The 19401-nt window shown below is 33.9% G+C and overlaps 2 protein-coding genes across 3 annotated transcripts; both read left to right on the top strand.

Moving 5' to 3' along the window:
- Window positions 1-2263: 2263 nt before the first annotated feature.
- On the top strand, window positions 2264-15781 carry LOC111985625 (putative disease resistance protein RGA1). Of its 2 annotated transcripts, XR_010623665.1 has the most exons (4): window positions 2264-4981; window positions 5096-5160; window positions 6075-6121; window positions 15691-15781. XR_010623665.1 is itself a non-coding variant. In XM_065760101.1 (3 exons), exons 1-2 carry the CDS (start codon window positions 2342-2344, stop codon window positions 5111-5113), a joined length of 2658 nt encoding a protein of 885 aa, XP_065616173.1. In that variant the 5' UTR covers window positions 2264-2341; the 3' UTR covers window positions 5114-5160; window positions 6075-6398. The 2 variants fall into 2 exon arrangements, 1 of the variants encoding a protein (XP_065616173.1); XM_065760101.1 differs by lacking the exon at window positions 15691-15781 and having other exon boundaries at window positions 6075-6398.
- Window positions 15782-16737: 956 nt separating this feature from the next.
- Window positions 16738-18444, top strand: LOC112000448 (uncharacterized). Its single transcript, XM_065760113.1, has 2 exons — window positions 16738-17162; window positions 18110-18444. Exons 1-2 carry the CDS (start codon window positions 16998-17000, stop codon window positions 18335-18337), a joined length of 393 nt encoding a protein of 130 aa, XP_065616185.1. The 5' UTR covers window positions 16738-16997; the 3' UTR covers window positions 18338-18444.
- The last annotated feature ends 957 nt before the right edge of the window (window positions 18445-19401 follow it).

Raw genomic sequence — 19401 nt, 5'->3', positions numbered from 1 at the left:
CCTCCTTTTGCTTTCAGGCAAATAATGAGATTCCACCAAACTATCTAAATTACACTCCATGCACACAGTCTTATCTATTATCAACTAGAGTATGTATTGAGCTTCCATCACCTAAAGGAGAAAGATTTTACACCAATAAATTAAAGGATATACTTCGTCTCCATGATTAAGTAATTCCTATTCAATGCTTTGCCAACGGCCTATGAAAGAATCGTGTGCCAAGTCATGATCTTGGTGCAATAAATTCACCTACATACGATTTTGCCATCACTTATTTGCAATTATATCTGCCCTCTCGGAATTGCTCTGTAATAAAAATAGCTGCTAAGAATTAAAAGGCATTGATTGACTTAACTATCAAATTCCTTTCCATTCCATCACCACAAGAACATGGCTGAAATTGTCTATGGCGTCGCAGGGAAGATCCTGGAGCAGCTTGGATCCCGCACTTTCAAAGAACTCAGCTCAGCATGGGGCATTCGAAGTGATCTGAAAAAGCTTGAGCGCACAGTCTCAGCCATTAAAGCCGTACTATTTGATGCTGAGAAGAGGCAAGCAAGTGGGGAGAGGCTAAGGACTTGGCTAGGGGAGCTCAAGGACGTTATTAAAGATGCTGAGAATGTGTTGGATGAATTTCAGTACCGATTTCTGCAGAAGGAAGTCATGAAGAGATACGGAAGCACTAGCAAAAAGGTGCGTTATTTCTTTTCTGGTTCTAATCCACTTGTATTCCGTTTTGAAATGGCACATAAACTCAAGGGTATTAGGGAGAGGTTAGGTGATATTTCAGCTCTTAAGGATGAACTCAATCTTGCTGCACAACTTGAAGATAGGAACCCAACAGTGAACAAGAGGGACATGACGCACTCCTTTGTTCCTTCTCAGAATGTCATCGGTAGGAATGATGACAAAAGACAGATTATAAATCTTTTGATGCAGCAAGATGCTGACAGAAATGTCAGTGTAATTCCTATAGTTGGGATTGGAGGTTTGGGGAAGACCACACTTGCCAAGTTGGTTTATAACGATGAAGAGGTAGTTGGCCAGTTTCAATTGAGAATGTGGGTATTCGTATCTGAAAATTTTGATGTTATATGGTTGATAAAAGAAATCCTTAAATCTGCACTACGTAAAATTGATGAGACTTTGAGTCTAGATTGGTTGCAAATTCGCTTAAGAGAACTTATAAAACACAAGAAATATCTAGACATATCAAACTAACAAATATATATAAAGTTTAAAAATATTTTGAAAAAAAAATGCATATATATATATATATATTTTTTTTTTTTTGACTTATTAATAGCATAGATTGAGTTAATTTTTTCTTATAAAAAATTTTGCTAATCTGAATCTAATACAACTCTTCTTTCTTTTTTTTTCTTTTTTTACAATTAACCTATTAACCCACCAAAAAAAAAAAACAATTTGAAATGACATATTTAGTTGGATTGGGTTAAATTTGTCGAATTGGAGGGTTGAATGCATGCCTCTATGTTAATCATTTTCATTTTTAATATAACTACCAAGAATGTAATTGACTTGCTTTTAAGAATTCAGAGATAATGTTGATGGCTAATCATCAACGGACCAAATTAGTAATTTGATTCTTAATCAATAATTTATATAATACTAACTAATACTGGTTTTAAAAAAATTAGTAACTTATTCTTTAAAACATATATAATGAATTATGAAACAAGTAGTAAGAATTATTTTATAAATAAATTTACCTAAGAACTTTAAAAAAATTCAAAATTACATGGAGTATAAAGATTAGTATTTCAAATTGTGACAAAGATTGAAATATCCACATTTAATCTTGGCAATCCTTACCAAAATATGAAGACTTTATATATATAACTTTGAATCACCCACAATTATTTTAATAGCTTTGGAAAAATTTATACTATAAATATTAGAACTGTGAAGATGGACCCTACCAAAATGAAAAGAGCTTATGGTCTTCAAAAAAGAAAAAAGAAAACAATATATAGAGAGAGAATATCTGATGAGTTAGAAAAATCTAATTTGGCGAACATTGGTTAATAGAGACTATTCCAATAATCATAAATGAATAGACTATATATAGAATTTCAAAAAAAAGACAAAAAAAGAATGGACCATATATAGTGTCTGCACATGCGCGGTACAGTGCCCCGTCCCCACACGGCTACCCCGTCCATCCACGCGTAAAAGACCTTTAAAGTCTCTCACCAACTCCAATAAAAGTCTCTTTGCTTTGTTGTTTTCATGTTCTAGACTTTACCATTCTTGCAACTGAGCACAGTCATTCATCTTCATATTCCATTGTCTTCGCTCTTTAGACCTTACCAAGAACATGGCTGAAATTGGCTATGGCGTTGCAGTGAAGGTCCTGGAGCTGCTCGGATCGGTTACTTTCCAAGAGATCAGCTCGGTATGGGGCGTCAAAAGTGATCTGACAAAGCTTGAGCGCACTGTCAAAGCCATCAAAGCTGTACTCTTGGATGCTGAGGAGAAGCAAGCAAGTGACCATAGGCTGAGTGTTTGGCTAGGGGAGCTCAAAGACGTTCTTAAAGATGCCGAGAATGTGCTGGACGAATTTCAGTACATAGTTCTGCAGAAGGAAGTCATGAAGAGAAACGGGAGCACTAGCAAAAAGGTGAGTAATTTCTTTTCAAGTTCTAATCCACTTGCAGTCCGTTTTGAAATGGCACATAAAATCAAAGGTATTAGGAAGAGGGTAGATGAAATTGCAACTGAGAAAGATAATTTCAATCTTACTCAAGGACTTGAGGATATAAAGTTAAATATGCAGGAAAGGAGGGAGATGACCCACTCCTTTGTTCATCCTCGGAATGTCATTGGTAGGGATGATGCCAAAAAACAGATTCTAGATCTTTTGATGCAGCAAGATGCTGGCAGAAATGTCAATGTAATTTCTATAGTTGGGATTGGCGGTTTGGGGAAGACCACACTTGCCAAGTTGGTGTATAACGATGAACAGGTAGTTGGCCACTTTCAATTGAGAATGTGGGTATGCGTATCTGAGGATTTTGATGTTACACGGTTGATAAAAGAAATCCTTAAATCTGCACTTGATAAAATTGATGAGAATATTGTTGTGGATGGATTGTCAAATAGCTTAAAAGATCTTTTGAAAGATAAGAAAATTTTAGAGAATTTGGGTGTGGATGAATTGCAATGTCGACTAAGAGAACTTTTAAAAGATAAGAAATTTCTACTTGTCTTGGACGACGTTTGGAATGACAAACGTAAAAAATGGATTGAATTGGAAGATTTGATACTTGGTGGTTGCAATGGATGTAAAATCTTAGTGACAACACGGAACAGCTCTGTTGCTACTATTATGGACACTACTACCACATACAATCTAAAAGGTCTACCCGAAGAGGACTGTATGTCTTTGTTTGTGAAATTGGCATTTAAGGTAGGACAACAAAATCAATATCCAAACCTCTTAAATATTGGAAGAGAAATTGTCAAAAAATGTAAAGGGGTTCCATTGGCAGTGAGTACTTTAGCTGGCCTACTTTATTCAAAAGTTGATGAACATGAGTGGAAATTTATTAGAGATAATGAGATATGGAATTTAGAACAAAGGGAAGGTGACATCTTACCCGCATTGAAGCTCAGTTACAATCAATTGCCATTTCACTTGAAGCAATGTTTTGTATATTGTTCTGTTTTTCCAAAGGATTTTGAATTCAATAATCTTCAATTGATTCAATTTTGGTTGGCACATGGAATTCTTCAATCCCCTGCCAATGAAAGTCAAGAGTTGGAAGATGTTGGTGACTTGTATATCAAAGAGCTGTTGTCGAGAACTTTCTTTCAAGATGTTGATCAACATGAATTTCTACCCTTTTATTCCTTTAAAATGCATGATCTGGTCCATGATCTTGCATTCTCAATTGCCAAAGGAGAGTGTTCGGTAGTGACCAAGGAGTCTACCCTTGCTGCAGAAGTTTGTCATCTGTCAATTTTGGAGAATGGGCAAGAAGTTACAACACAATTAGAGAAGTTGAGCAAAGTTCAGACTATTATTTTCCAAACAGAGCAACCTATGTCCTTACTTGAAGCATGCATCTCAAGATTTAAGTACTTGCGGCTGCTTTATCTGGGGGAATCATCCTTCGAGGTATTGCCAGATTCTATCGGAACTTTGAAACATTTGAGATATCTCAACCTAACAGAAAATCACAGAATCAAGCAACTTCCAGATTCCATTTGCAAGCTGCACAGTTTGCAAACTTTATTGCTTGGTGGTTGCAATAATCTTGAACGGTTGCCCAAAGGTATAAGGGACATATTCAGCCTCAGGTTTTTGAGTGTTACAACAAAGCATACCTGCTTGTCGGAGAAGGCAGTGGGTTGCTTGGATTCTCTTCAATTTTTGGGGATAACTAATTGTGAGAATCTAAAATGTCTGTTTGAAGGGATGGAAGAGGGGCACCTCACCTATCTTCGAACATTGCTTGTTTTCAAATGTCCAAGGTTGACTTCTTTGTCACTTAGTATCAAACACCTAACTGCCCTAGAGACCCTGGTAATTATGGGTTGTGAAGAGCTTAGTTTGATGGAGATGGAGGGAGAAGACAATCAAGATCTCAAGTTGAGCCTCCAGAAATTGATGATTGCAAGTTTACCCAAGTTGGAGGTTTTGCCCCAATGGCTCCAAGGATCTGCAAACACCTTACAGCAGCTATTGATTGTCGAATGTGAAAATTTGAAGGCTTTGCCGGAGTGGCTGCCACGTCTGAAATCACTTCACACACTTCGGATTGGCGAATGCCCTAAGTTGTCATCTCTCCCGGAGGGGATGGAAGCTCTCACTGTGCTAAGACTATTGAAGATTGGAGGTTGTCCTGATTTGAGTAGAAAATGCAGAGAAGAAGATTCGCACAAGATTGCTCATGTACCACAGATTGAACTCGACGAGGATAGTGGAAGTTCATCGTCATCATCAGAAGAAGAGGTAAGGGTAGATCTATCTTCTTGTTCTTCTTTCTTGTGTTAGTAAAGGTATTGTTCTATTCTTAACATGGTTTATTCTTTTTCATCTATCTTTTTGTTCTTTGTACCACCGAAGGGACCAGGTTCACATTAGAAAAGAAGATGGCGTCAGCGAGTACTTCCTAGAAAAAGGGCGATGAGGTAAGGGCATATCTGTCTTTTTGTTCTTCTTCGTGCTATTTAACTACAATATTTATTATGGTTTTTAAGTTTTTAGTTTTTATGCTTAACAATGACTCCATATTTTTTTTTTCGATGAGCACAATGAATACTGATAGTTGATAAGTTGATAGTGGATACTATTATACTAATCCTGAACGCTGGTTATGTTTAGCCCTTTTCTTTGTCTAAATAGTTTTGAAGTAAATTGAGACCAAAAATATCTTTTTGGATGAAAATTGAAAATAAAATTCCAAAACTTAAGTAGTATTTCAAAGGGTAAAATACTCTCTTAGTCCTTAAACTTTATTAAGAGTTTGTTTTTCATCCTTAAACATTAAGACATTCATTTTTCGTTCATAAACTATTGAAAATTTCATCTTTCGTCCCTAAACTATTGAAAATATTTTTTTATGTCCTTAAACTTTACTAAAAGTTTGTTTTTTCATTCCTAAACTATTGGAAATTTTATTATCCTTATTTTTGTCTCTAAACTATTGAAAAAAAACTCTTTACAAAGTTTAGGGTTGAAAAAAGAACTTTTTATAGTTGATGGACAAAAACCAACCTTTTATTAAAGTTTTGAGACCAAAATAATATTTTATACTATTTTATGTCTTTTTTTCCCACACCTTTTCCTCACAAAAATATAAAAATAAATAGAAAAAAGAAATAGAGAAAGAAGAAACATTGATCTATTTACTTTATGGAGGAATTAAATCTTGTATATTGAACACTGTGTTTCAAAGTTTGGGCAACAAGGCATTGACAGCCATAATCTTGATTGATTATATTAAATTTTTATTTATTTATTTTTCTTTTGTATAATAATTTTTCCTAGTATTATTCACACTGTAATTTTCTTATATACTAGATAATTGCAAATTTTGTTTCAGGAGTTCGACATAAGTGACATCCAATAGAATTTGAACATTGCTCAATTCAAAGTCATAAGTTCCTTCTATAATTCATAAATATTTCTTGATTGTGATTTATATGATGTAAATAAAAAAATACTTCTGTTATTTAGTTCACTTTTGAGTGATGTAAATAAATAAATATTTCTGTTATGTAATTTGCACTTAATGATGTAAATAATAAACATATATGTCATTGTAATTCAAAGTAAGAGATGAAAATAAACAAAGAAGTGATGTGTATACTCACTTGACTACATTCTAGTGTATAAAGTTGAGAGTTCCATGGATTGGTTTGTGCAATTGTCTGTTCTTATAATCACGTTTTATGATTCTTCTTTGTAAGCAATAAGCACTGTGTATATTAACATGCTTAATTAATTAGAAAATATGATGTGTAATTTATATTGAAGGGAGTGATATTTTTATTTGGAATTATAAGCTCCTTCTAACTTAAGCAAAAGTTATAAATGATGTATTAAGATTAAGTTTAGAGAAAAATGACACGCCAATGATTATAGGATGTTGGTTCTCAGGTTTGCAAACAATGAGTGCCATTTTCAAATCCTTCTTAATCCAAAAGAGTCTAAACACTTGGGTTTCTCAAAAAGAATTGCTTAAATCTCTACTACCATCATGTTAATTATTGAATTTTATGTTGTTGCAATTCCCTCCGATATTGTCCATATCAAAGTTGAAGAACATAAATGCAATCCCACTAAAATTATTGGAAAAAAGTTTGAGGGAATAATATGAAATGGCCAATTATATAATGGAATTCTCTTATATTCGATTAAAATTTGGGATCTAACTTCTAAGAACTAGAATTTAACTACTCAAGAGCCAGGGTCCAATTAAAAAAAAAAGATAATTTAAACGCAACCTTTTTTAAATAGATACGTGAAAGCATGTAATGCAATACAAAAATGAAAAATGAGTGTCAATTAAAGTCCAAAATGCTCAAAATGTTAAAAAGAATAACCTTCACTTTTTTTTCTTTTTTTTTTTGGAAACAACCTCTACTTTTCTTGAAAGCTAATTTATATGTCAAATTTAAGGACACTAGGACCAAAATGATTATTGCATTTGTTAACAACTAATTTGTGCTTAAAATTTAAAGACAATAATGTCTCAATACGAATGATTTCACCAACCATTTCGAAACATTCTTGTTAAATAATACCTTCAATGATTTTCAATGATATCTCGTATTAATCAACTTTGCTCTATAGTATACAAGCAAAGCGACCAATGGATTTTGATATCCCCTCTTGAATGTTAATCATTCTCTAAATTAGATTTAGCTTTGAATTTTTCTTGCATCAATTACTTGCTACTTACTAGAATAATTTGTGAGCATGCTAAAATAAAACCATACTGTTATACTCTTATTACATGAAAAGATGAAAGAAAATATTGTAATTAAAAATAGACAAAATAGTAAATTCCATTTATTTATTTAAACATTTTCTCTCCTACTTTTCCTCGTCTTTTGTCTTTTTCACCACATTAAACAAGGGAAACCTCTCATTTTCCTACATTTTCCATCCTATCCCTATTAGACCCAACCAAACAGACTGCGTAATGGAATTTTTAGAGATAGCAATTTTATTTTTTTTTAATACCTGGAATAAAAAACAATTATCAATCTAAGCAGCAATTTGTAATTAGTGTTATTGAGTCCTTACTACTAATTTTGGACACAAAGATTGCTATAATCTGATGATGCCAAAATCGTCAGTTGGGTCACTTGTCCAATCCGGAGCTTTAGATGATCTTGTAGGACCTGCAAGACAAAGAGAGATAGATCAAAGAGACCAACGGGTTGTGCCCGATGGGGGAGCCTCTGATGCTTAAGTTAGTATCACCCCATATTTCTCATATTTAGATAGTGTTTTATTGTAACTTTTGACATACCTTCACAAGTGAGACGAACTGTCCCTTTTATATGTGATTTGGATAACTGTTATACATAATTGGAGGTGATTATTACCCATGTGTAACAGTCATCGTATTGATGGGCGTTTAAGACCGATGAGTAACGGTCGCCATTAATGTGTTGAATGTGCTTGAACGGTTACATCTTTTGGTCTACTAATGATGCAAGGTTGTCCATATTAATGGACGACCTTAATGATTTTTAGGACTCATCAGTTGCCCCCTATTCCCAAGTCTGATTTTGGTTTATGCTGGTCAGGCTTAGGGAATGTTCTTGACTTGTTTAGATTCAGGCTTCTTTATCTTCAACTACTTTCTTCTTCAGGAACGGTAGTATTTTTGTGAAGACTTCTTAGAATCTGCCTTTTGAAGGTCTTTTTGGACGTTCGAGGGATCATAGCTTGGTCTTGAAAGTGAGCAAATTTCTTTGGACGGTCCTTTTTTATCACTACTGAAGAACAAGCTAATTTCTTTAGACGACCATTTTTTATCACTGCTGAAGTGTAAGGTGATTTCTTTGTACGTCCATTTTTTATCACTACTGAAGAGCAAGGTGATTTATTTGGACGACCATTTTTGATCACTTCGATGCTTCTTCTTTTATTCATTTTCTAGTTGTCACATTTGATATTCTTAATTTGCATTTGACTTGCGTTTGTGTAAGAATCCTTGTCTGCTTACACTCGTCTAAGGGTGTCACTTAGCCACTTTTGGGTGACTTACATCCAGTTATGGAGCTTTGTCATTTAGGCTTTGTTAGTGATTTACATCCGTCTTGGAAGAATATTATCACTTAGCCATTTTTTTGGTGACTTACATCCATTTAAGGAATCTTGTCACTTAGGCTTCGTCAGTGATTTACATCCATCTTGGCGGAATCTTATCACTTAGCCATTTTTTGGTGACTTACATCCATTTAAGGAATCTTGTCACTTAGGCTTCGTCAGTGATTTACATCTGTCTTGGCAGAATCTTATCACTTAGCCATTTTTTGGGTGACTTACATCCAGTTACAGAGCTTCGTCATTTAGGCTTTGTCAGTGATTTACATCCGTCTTGGCAAAATCTTATCACTTAGCCATTTTTTTGGTGACTTACATCCATTTAAGGAATCTTGTCACTTAGGCTTCGTCAGTGATTTACATCCGTCTTGGCGGAATCTTATCACTTAGCCATTTTTTTGGTGACTTACATCCATTTAAGGAATCTTGTCACTTAGGCTTCGTCAGTGATTTAAATCCGTCTTGGCGGAATCTTATCACTTAGCCATTTTTTGGTGACTTACATCCATTTAAGGAATCTTGTCACTTAGGCTTCGTCAGTGATTTACATCCGTCTTGGCAGAATCTTATCACTTAGCTATTTTTTAGTGACTTACATCCATTTAAGGAATCTTGTCACTTGTTACTGGAATGATTCCTTGATGCTATGTCGTTTTGGACCTTCTTGAGGCCATGTTGATATCTGCATTAAGTAGCACATGCACTTGCCAAAATTTGTTTAAACAAGAATTTCAAAAAAATTCATACATGAATAATGAGCTACCAATGGCCTTGTTGGGCATTTTTCTTATTGTGCTAATATTCCGATTGGACCAATTATTCTCTTGTAATCCTATAGCTTTACCTCTTTTGTAATTCATGTAAATACATTTTTGCATGAAACCTTATGACATTTACAAAAATAAGCATTGTGACTATAATATTTCATGTAAATAGTTAGTTGTGAAATGCTAGGGGGTAAGAGTTACATAGTTGCTAATCATAGTTCATAAACATTATCAAGAGAATAATTAACGTACTATAATACGTTTCCTCTTATTGCTTCCCATTTAATTCATTCAAAACTAGACTTTTTGACAATTAATTCTAATCGTCATTATTCCAAGAATATTGGTAATCTTAAATAATTAGGTATAGTATTCATCACAATTGCTGTGCTTTATGCATTTGATGGGTTTTCTGAAAATTTCATGAATTTGCAAAACCAAAAAAAACTATATACCTTTTTTATTTATTGATTATTTATGCAAGCTTGATATGTACTCATTTTTAATACGTTAGTCACTCGCATCGCTAATTAAATGCACACGAATAGAAAGAAATAAATGAGTTACCTTAGATGACGAAATTACGCTGCCATATACCTCTATCTTTTCATTGTTGAGATCTTCATAACGAGCTTTTGTCCTTTAAGACTTGTTAAGCTTAACATAATATTCAATGTCTGAGGCCTAGGTCTCTTTTGCTTCAATCTTTTGAAGATGTAAAAACTAGGTCATATTGTTGCCCCCTGTTCAGACATGAAAGGTGCAATTCTTATCTGACAACAACCAGAGGAATTGCCTATCATGGTTTGAGCTTGTATTTTCCTTTCTTTGGGCTTAATCTTATTTTTTGATGGGAGTGCTTTGACCATGGTCATTTAAGACGACTCACTTCGATAGAGTTAGCTGCATTTTGTTAGGAGTGACAATATACAAATAGGCAATTGCATGTTGTACAATAATTGATGTCATTCGACAAAGCGTACTCTATATAAATCACAGAGAGGTACTATATGATGTATAAAGAATAAAGCTATTGACTATATGCTTCTTTAAAGTGTCGAGACTAAAGTAGAGATCGTCAATTATTTTGGATACTCTTATTCTCGACCGATTTCTCTTTGTATTTACAAATTTTTTCTTTGGTAGACTCACATTTAGCAATCTTTATAAGGCTATTTCCTGTGTAGTTGACCTTTGTCTTAAGATTACTATTAAACTTGGTAGTCCATCGGTTTTTCGGGTAATTCAACCAATTGGCTGAACCCCTCATGCATGTCCTATTTGAATCTATATGATAGTAGATATATATATATATATATATATATATACACACTCCTTTTTGACCTTACTCAATGGGTAGTTAACTTTAGAAATAACACAGCATTGCAAATATTAAAAGATAAAAAGAGATGAATTATTAAATAACACACAATCCAGCACTTTTTGCTTTTGAGCACAACCAATAGTCATTTCAGGATTTGGCTTCTCTTTCTTAACATCCATATATTATTATGGTATTTAGAGTGATGATGCAAAAGATTGATTTTGTATTTAATTGGTAATCTATGCAATGCCTTAAATGTAAACTATATACGTTACACTCGACAATTAAGTTTTAGAAAGTTAATAGGAGGAAGAGTAAGGTTTTAATTACCTGTTGGCCTTGGAGACTTTTTTAGAAATTGAATATTTGAGCCCACCTTTGCGAGGATGTTAGAACATTCATGCTTGGCTTGGAACCACTTTGCGCACATGACGAGTGACTTGGATGTGTGTATGGGATTTTTGGTATCCTTTTACGTTGATTCCTTTTCAATGAGCTCATCTTTGTTGGGTTGATATTGGCTTCAAAGCTACTAGGGCTTGATTCGCCATTTGTGATGTCAAAGGAATTTTCACAATCTTTGGTTGTATTTCCCTTTTCCACTTAAGTTTTTTTGATCTCTTTTTTGGCTGTTTCTTTTTGACAAGTTCTCATTCTAAAGCTTATAAACTTAAGAATAAAAGTCCAGTAAACAGTCTAGTATTTTTACTGTGCAAAGTGTTAGACTTGGAGTAGCACTGTCAAGTATAAAATTCACAAATGTTATTAACCACAAGTATATAAAATTTGTTGTGGCTTATGGGTGGTTGATGCATCCATAACATAGTCTTTAGCATAGTATACCTTAGCGCGTTTGCATAACACAAATATATATGTACATAACATAAAGAAAATGTAATTTAATTCATTCTGAGCACTAAAATAATGGCTTAATTTGTGAAAGTATGATGCTCAAATATATAGAGACCACAAAAGTTTCCATGAAACCATGTGGTGGATTTGTGGACGCATCATATGGCCGCTTCGATTGAATCATACATGTGGAAAGTGTGACACTGTTGAGAGTCCCTCATTTTTCCCTTTGAACGTTGCTAGAAGGCATGGTCATGTATAGATGGAAGGAGCCATTTAAGTTCTCCATTCTCATAATCAAAGCAACATGTATTTGTACATGGAAAAGTTTGAACAATAAATTTGGTATGTTCTATTATGGAACATTTCAACATATAAAATCTCATAATATTTTTTAAAATAATTTTTGCTTAACAATTCCTGTATTTCTATAAGGACTGAAGTTTGTAATTATTTGGGTCTTTCAACCCTAGTCCCACCTTGCATTCATTTTGAAAACTATTCTGTGTGTAGGGCCGAATAGGCCATTTTTGCATTTTACTCCTAATGCTCTTTTTATTATAAATCTTTTTAGATTGTTCTTTGAAAAAGAATGTGTCATTGGTCAATTGACAAACTAATAACTCGTGCATAACGTATACTTTTTCTATTTCTATATTTATCTTTTACTGTTGTCATCAATAAATACAAATATAAATTTGGGGATGGCCCTATGATACAGCTTTGCTACCCGTGAATATCAACCAAGATATTATCAACGTGTTGTGTACCATTTATTTTCCTTCTTTAGTGTACCATTAATTTGACACTATTAAAAGGACACAAACGGTTTGTTTTAGTTATAGTAGGAAATAAAGCTTTTTACAGGCCACAACAATGATATCAAGGTCATAATGTTTGACTAATATTTGGGCTTTAATGGTGGGGGATATTAAAGAGAAAACGGTGAGATTTTTTGGTCTCTGACCTCTTTACATTCTCTTTTCCCTTGCCATATATAATATATATATATATATATATATACACGTTGTATTCTTTGAACGTGCATAGGCAGTAACTATAAATCCTCACAGTTGTACAGCTATTCAAATCAGACTTTAACACCCAAAATTGGAATCTTAAATTCATCAATCAAGGCTATTTTAAAGCTAGTATATTTTTTCTTGAAATATTTCTAGGCTTTATATTTTTATTTTTCCTCAAATTGATTAATTCTAATTCACACTATTCTATTGACTACAGTAGATTTTTTTATCAACGCTTAACGTGGAGCTAATTCTTTAAGGAAAGAAAAGTGTAGCATGAAATAAACTTAACGCTATTCTATTCTCTAGCCTTAACGTGGAGCTAATTTTTTATCAACGCTTAATGCTATTCTATTGTCTAGCCTTTTCCTTTCAAGGAAAGAATAGTGTCTAGTAATTTCTTTCATTAATTCTTTAACTCCTTGACGCATAGGTGTCTTTTGAGGGTAGTGTAGCATGAAATAAACTTAAATTCTGTTTGCAAATAATGAGATGAAAATAACTCATCTAACCTGAAGACCCAAGAATTGGGTCACGCTGTTGTGATTCGTCCAGGTTGCTTCTAGAAATTTGGAGATGAAAATTCTATATTTCCTTCCAAAGGTCATCCAGTGCTCCTTTTGACGGCGCACTTGCTACTTTACAACGACCAAGGAGATGGCCTGTAGTCACTCGATCTTGAGATGCTTTCGGGTGATCTCATTGTCGTCGATTGGTTTCACCAAATATTGCAACTATGGTCATGCTTTGGGTTTGCCTTGCGTTGAAGACATTATTGGTCACCGCTTTTCTCTGACTTCAGCCACTGTCGCTTGGAATGGTAGTTTTCCTAGATCTTTCTCGGATCCTTCATAATCTGTATTTCTTGATTTCTTCCCACATAAGGGAAGAATGACAATCCCCTGAAAGAGACAATGATGAAAGGGGTTTCATGGAGGAGATCTTGCAAATTTTCGACTAAGTGACCCTTTTGTTGTAGGAAGAGCTAGATGACTAATCTCCCCACAGACGGCGCCAAACTGATGATGCCAAAATCGTCAGTTGGGTCACTTGTCCAATCCGGAGCTTTAGATGATCTTGTAGGACCTGCAAGACAAAGAGAGATAGATCAAAGAGACCAACGGGTTGTGCCCGATGGGGGAGCCTCTGATGCTTAAGTTAGTATCACCCCATATTTCTCATATTTAGATAGTGTTTTATTGTAACTTTTGACATACCTTCACAAGTGAGACGAACTGTCCCTTTTATATGTGATTTGGATAGCTGTTATACATAATTGGAGGTGATTATTACCCATGTGTAACAGTCATCGTATTGATGGGCGTTTAAGACCGATGAGTAACGGTCGCCATTAATGTGTTGAATGTGCTTGAACGGTTACATCTTTTGGTCTACTAATGATGCAAGGTTGTCCATATTAATGGACGACCTTAATGATTTTTAGGACTCATCATAATCCATCAAAAAAAAAAAAAGATTGCTATATCATCTAGTGCGTCCAAAATGGAGCATCATTAGCATTGGAATGCAGGTTTTTCATTAAGAATGTGACAAGAACTCACTAACACATGCAAGCATCTGTTAGCTTTGTAATACAACTTCAGTAAATTTGAGACATCATCAAGGATGAATGGACCAAGTTTACCCACCCTAAATAAAGTAAGAAGCTTTTTTGATACTATCAAATGAGCTTCTGAGGCCTTATGAGATATCTTGAATGCTTTCTGCAATGCTTCAAAATGCTACTCTAAAAGACCCTCCAAGTCACTATCGTCTTCTACATTACTAGTGAATTCTAATTGAGTTAAATACAAAGCACATTGAACTTATGTGACAAGATCTAAAAAGGAAAAACGTAAAGAACTAGAAATTCAAAAATGAGATAAAATAAAACAAGATATTCATAGGTCACATGGCGACCAAAGCCACTAATCCCATTTATTCTTTTTCAAATCTTCTCATTGAAATCAAAACATCCACTTCAAGCGACACATTCTTACTCAATGATAGTGCAAAACATGTGAATTTACTTGTCCTTGATTTATGTATTCTCTATAGGGTTCCTTGTAAGTTTCTCTTATTTACTTCTAAATCAAATACCATCTTTTTGCTTACCGTGACTTCATCTCAACCACCCCAGAACATGCTTTTGTTGTTTGCTCATTTATCCCTACCATAAATTATTGTCATTCACTCTTTCAACAATTCTTCATTTTACTTGAATGGAATTACATATTTTGCTCGAAGCAGCCATTCTAGCTTTGAAAATCTCTTTTAACCATTTGCTTTGTTTTTGTTTCCTCAACATGGATCCTACTGTTTCTTTGAAGCCATATATATCTATTTCATTTTACAAAATGTTTCCCTAAAAATTTCCCTTTTAGATTTCTTATTATTCCTCAATAGATCAGCATATACCAAGTTACCAACTGGTAGGGACATCAGACACCAAGCATAAGCCCGTGATACTGATAGGCTTCCAAATTTCCTTCGTGAATGAGCAATAAAAGAACGTGATCCATGTCTTTCGATATTTTTTTCTGCATAATAGACAAGCAGAATCTTTTTGCTTCTTAGTTGCTTCCAAATTGCTGCACAAACAAACTTGTTTGATGAAGAAACATACCAGATTGTTCCATCACAATCCTTAATCAGGCATCTGCACTAAGCTCAGTTTACTTTGGCTGTTTTCCAATTCCTCTGATCTTTATAATTGCTAACCACCCTAGACACCCTGATAATTGATAATTCCAAAGAGCTTAGTTTGACAGAAGAAGACAATCAAAATCTCCAATTGAGCCTCCGAAAATTCAGATTGTCACTTCACAAAAGTTTGCAGTTTTGCCCCAGTGGCTCCAATGATTTTCCGACACTTTACAGCACCTAGAGATTGAGAATGTTACAATTTCAATGGTCTTGCCAGATTGGTTGCCGAGTTTGAGATCAGTTCAGACACTTCAAGTTACTGGTTGTCCTAAGTGTTTAAACAAGAGGAAGATTATGGAATTTCCAACGTACAACATTTTTTAAATGTCATTCATATGATTTCTTTTTGTTTTCATATTATAAATTATAAGGAATTTGTGACATTTTAAAAGTAAATTCATGACAATTCACTTTAGGCCCCAAATATTATATGTGCAATATATTATAATTGATTATTTTATCCCCTCTTCATGTTGAAGTTCTAGATAATTGTATTTGGTTTTGGTCATTCGGTATTTGTCTATTGTTAAACTCTCTCCTTAGACTCTTCACCTTATTCATTGTGATCACAACAATATTAGTTGCAAAGGAGATGTCCTTCAAATTATTTTGAAGCGATACTAATACTATAGTGTAGCTCGTGTGCAAGTGATCATCTAGTTATTTCTTAAAAATAAATAAAAATCATCTAATTACTTGGAAAATGTGGGGGTATAATTGATTTTTTTCTTAAAAAAAAAAATGAATGAGGTTTAATTGACATAGTGGATATTAATATTTGGGTTCTTAATTAAAAATCCACTTATAATGAGCATATTATCACCCTAGAGACATATAATGACAAATTTGACGTATCTTTAAATTATGCAATGCTATAATAGCTGTTAACATACAAATGAATGTTAGTATTGTAATTGGCAAATATATGTCAAAGTGAAGCTTACTTTTTTTTGCTTGTAACCCTTAACAACAAGCCAATTTTGTATTTGAAGCCATAAAATTTTAGTTTATGATATAATTTCCATTCAATAATAATAGTTTTGATCATGCACTAATTAATTTTAAGCATAAACAAAAATTTTGAATCTTATATCTCTTATAAATAAACAAAAAAAAGTTTTACAAGTATTTTTTTTTTTAAATGAAAGTTTTACAAGTTGACGTAAAGATATTGAAAACTTAAAATAAAATAAATAAATAAAAATGAAAACGTTTTATTTTTTTTTTTTCCAAAAACCGCCCGAAATGATTGGTGGGTGAAAATATGAAAATTGAAAAATAGGGCTTTGAATTCTCTCTCACCTTCTCTTTTGAAAACCCCCCAATTCCTTTATTCGAATCCCAAATACCTGAGATTTTACATCCTCAAAGAAATTGCAATGAGCAAGATAGGGTATGGGTTGAACCTTAGGCTGCCATCACAGCAGAAGAAGAAATAGCAGCAGCAGCAGTCTTCAAAGCCGCCTCGCCCGCCTGCCTTTGGGTTTAACGACGACGGCGACGATGATATGGAGAGCGATATTTCTCGGCAAGCTAGCAAGAACAAGGACATTGAGGAACAGCAGAAGAAAGCCCTCGAAGAAGACCCCACTGTTTTTGATTATGACGGAGTTTACGATGACATGAAGCAGAAAGCCATTCAACCTCGAGTTCAAGATCGTCAAGACAGAATGGTAATGAAAATACAGTTTGATTTTTATTGAAAACTCGCCCAGAATGTAATTTATACTTACTGCATAAATAAATATAGAAATGATTTTTCTGTAGCGTTGATATCAATTTCTCTATGTTTAAAGGTTATAGAATGATTCTAGAACTTTAAGTTTGAAAGGGAAATTTTTATAAGACTGCTATACAACCAGCTATGCTCTTATGGTACCGAGTGTTGGGTTGTTAAGAAGTAACATATTCGTAAAATGGGTGTAACTGAAATGGGCATGTTAAGATAGTTTAAAGGTAATAGAGTGATTCTAAAACTCTAAGTTAAAGGAAAATTTTCGTAAGACTGCTATACAACCAGCTTTTCTCTTATGATGCTGAATGTTGGGTTGTTAAGAAGTAACATATTTGTAAAATGGGTGTATCGGAAATGAGAATGTTAAGATGGATAAATGGGAAATAGATGGAAAGATAGGATTTGAAATGAGAAAATTCACATAAAAGGGTAGCCCATATTGATGAAAAGATGAGAGAGAGTTGATTGATATGGTTTGGTCATGTTTAGAGAAGAGCGATTAGTGCACTAGTGAGAAAGAGTGAGTTGAACCAAGTTGAATGAACGGAAAAAGGACATTTCAATTAAGGAAATATCAGAGAGCATGACTTCAGATAAATTCTTGTCATTTACATGATTATGAATTAACTTTAGTAGTAGAGAAAGCATCATATTCAATGGAATGGAAGTGCTAATGTGCTCTATATGGATGTAGAATTCTGTTAGAAAAATGGTTCATCAGTTATGGGCATATTGCAATCTTGATTTTTCTTTCCCAGGTTCTTATATTTAGAATAAATTATTTTTTCTGATGAAAATTGCAGCATCTATTTTTAATTTTGTTTGTCTTTCCATAGATTTGGTTAAATAGTGTTTATAATTAAAACATGCTTGTTTCTATTGCAGCCAAGATATATTCAGCTATTGAAAGAAAAAATAAAAGAACGAGAGAAATACCGTGAGGTAGTGTATGAGAGAAAAATTGCGAAAGAGAGAAGCCAAGATGACCACCTCTGTGCAGACAAGGACAAATTTGTGACGAGTGCTAACAAAAAGAAACTTGAAGAGCAGAGAAAATGTATTGAGGAAGAATGTTGTGTGAACTTCGAGAGGCACAGGATGATGTATGTATAGCTTTTGCCTGGTCTTGTATTTATCTAACTCCACTTGTGTTCGACTTATCATGGTTCTTGTTATATATTACTTTACATGTGATTAACTGAAATTGCTAGTTTAGATTATACATTTATTTTTTGCATGCTCGTGTCCTGTATTAATTCTTTGTTATCCTGTTTACTACTGCACATTGCCATTTTCTTTAATGACTTTTCTATTTCAACTTGACATATTATTTAGAATGACACATAAAGGTAGTTTAATAGTTGAATTCCAATGTGATGACTAACGAATGGGGTGAGTGTGGAGATGGACTGCACCTAGGATGCACGGACACTTCATTTGGGGTGTCGTACCGTGTCGTGCCCGTATCGTAAGGATGTCCTATTTGCCGTATCATGTTATAATTTTTCAGAAATTGCTTGTGTTGCCATATCATACCTGTACCCTTGTCCGTGCATCCTAGGACTGCACTTAATGCAACTTGACATTCATTTCTAAAATCAAATATTTGTTTTGTTTAAGTTTCTAGAGCTTGTACAAAGTCAGGAGTTATTAAATCCAGTCAGGACTCAGGAGTTTCATGCATTCAATTGTGAGAATGTTTATCATAAGTTTTGGCAGCAAGTTGGTGGGACATTTCCTTTTTTCTTCTTCTCCCTTTTTTTTTTTGGGAGAAAAGGGATTCCCTAATTCTCTCAGTTCCTTGTAAAGCAGCCTCCACCATTGGGCATAATTTTAGTTAATGCGTTCTCAATTGGATTGTTCTATTTGAAGAACTGCATCAGAGAGGTTTTCTGTGGATCTTTTTTGAAAGGAATTTGCTAGTGTAAATTTCCCAGCTTTTTGGTGGTTATTAGCTATGTTTAAACAATTTTCCTTCAAGTGTCACTTATTTAAAAAAAAAAAAAAATTCCTTCAAGTGTCTCATTTGCACATTTATAATTTTTAATGCCATTCCGCCAGGGTCCACGAAGGGATTTTAATCCTAATCCTTAAGTTTATCCTTAGGCCTTTGGTATCATTCATGCCTTACTCATCTATGAGACAGATGAGTGGGAAAATGCAGTATCATGAATTTT

The sequence above is a fragment of the Quercus suber genome, unplaced genomic scaffold (assembly GCF_002906115.3).
Source record: "Quercus suber isolate HL8 unplaced genomic scaffold, Cork oak 2.0 scaffold_353, whole genome shotgun sequence".
NCBI classification, from domain to species: Eukaryota; Viridiplantae; Streptophyta; class Magnoliopsida; order Fagales; family Fagaceae; genus Quercus; species Quercus suber.
Note: the sequence above shows the minus strand (reverse complement) of the source record. Positions and strands in the feature narration are given on the sequence as shown.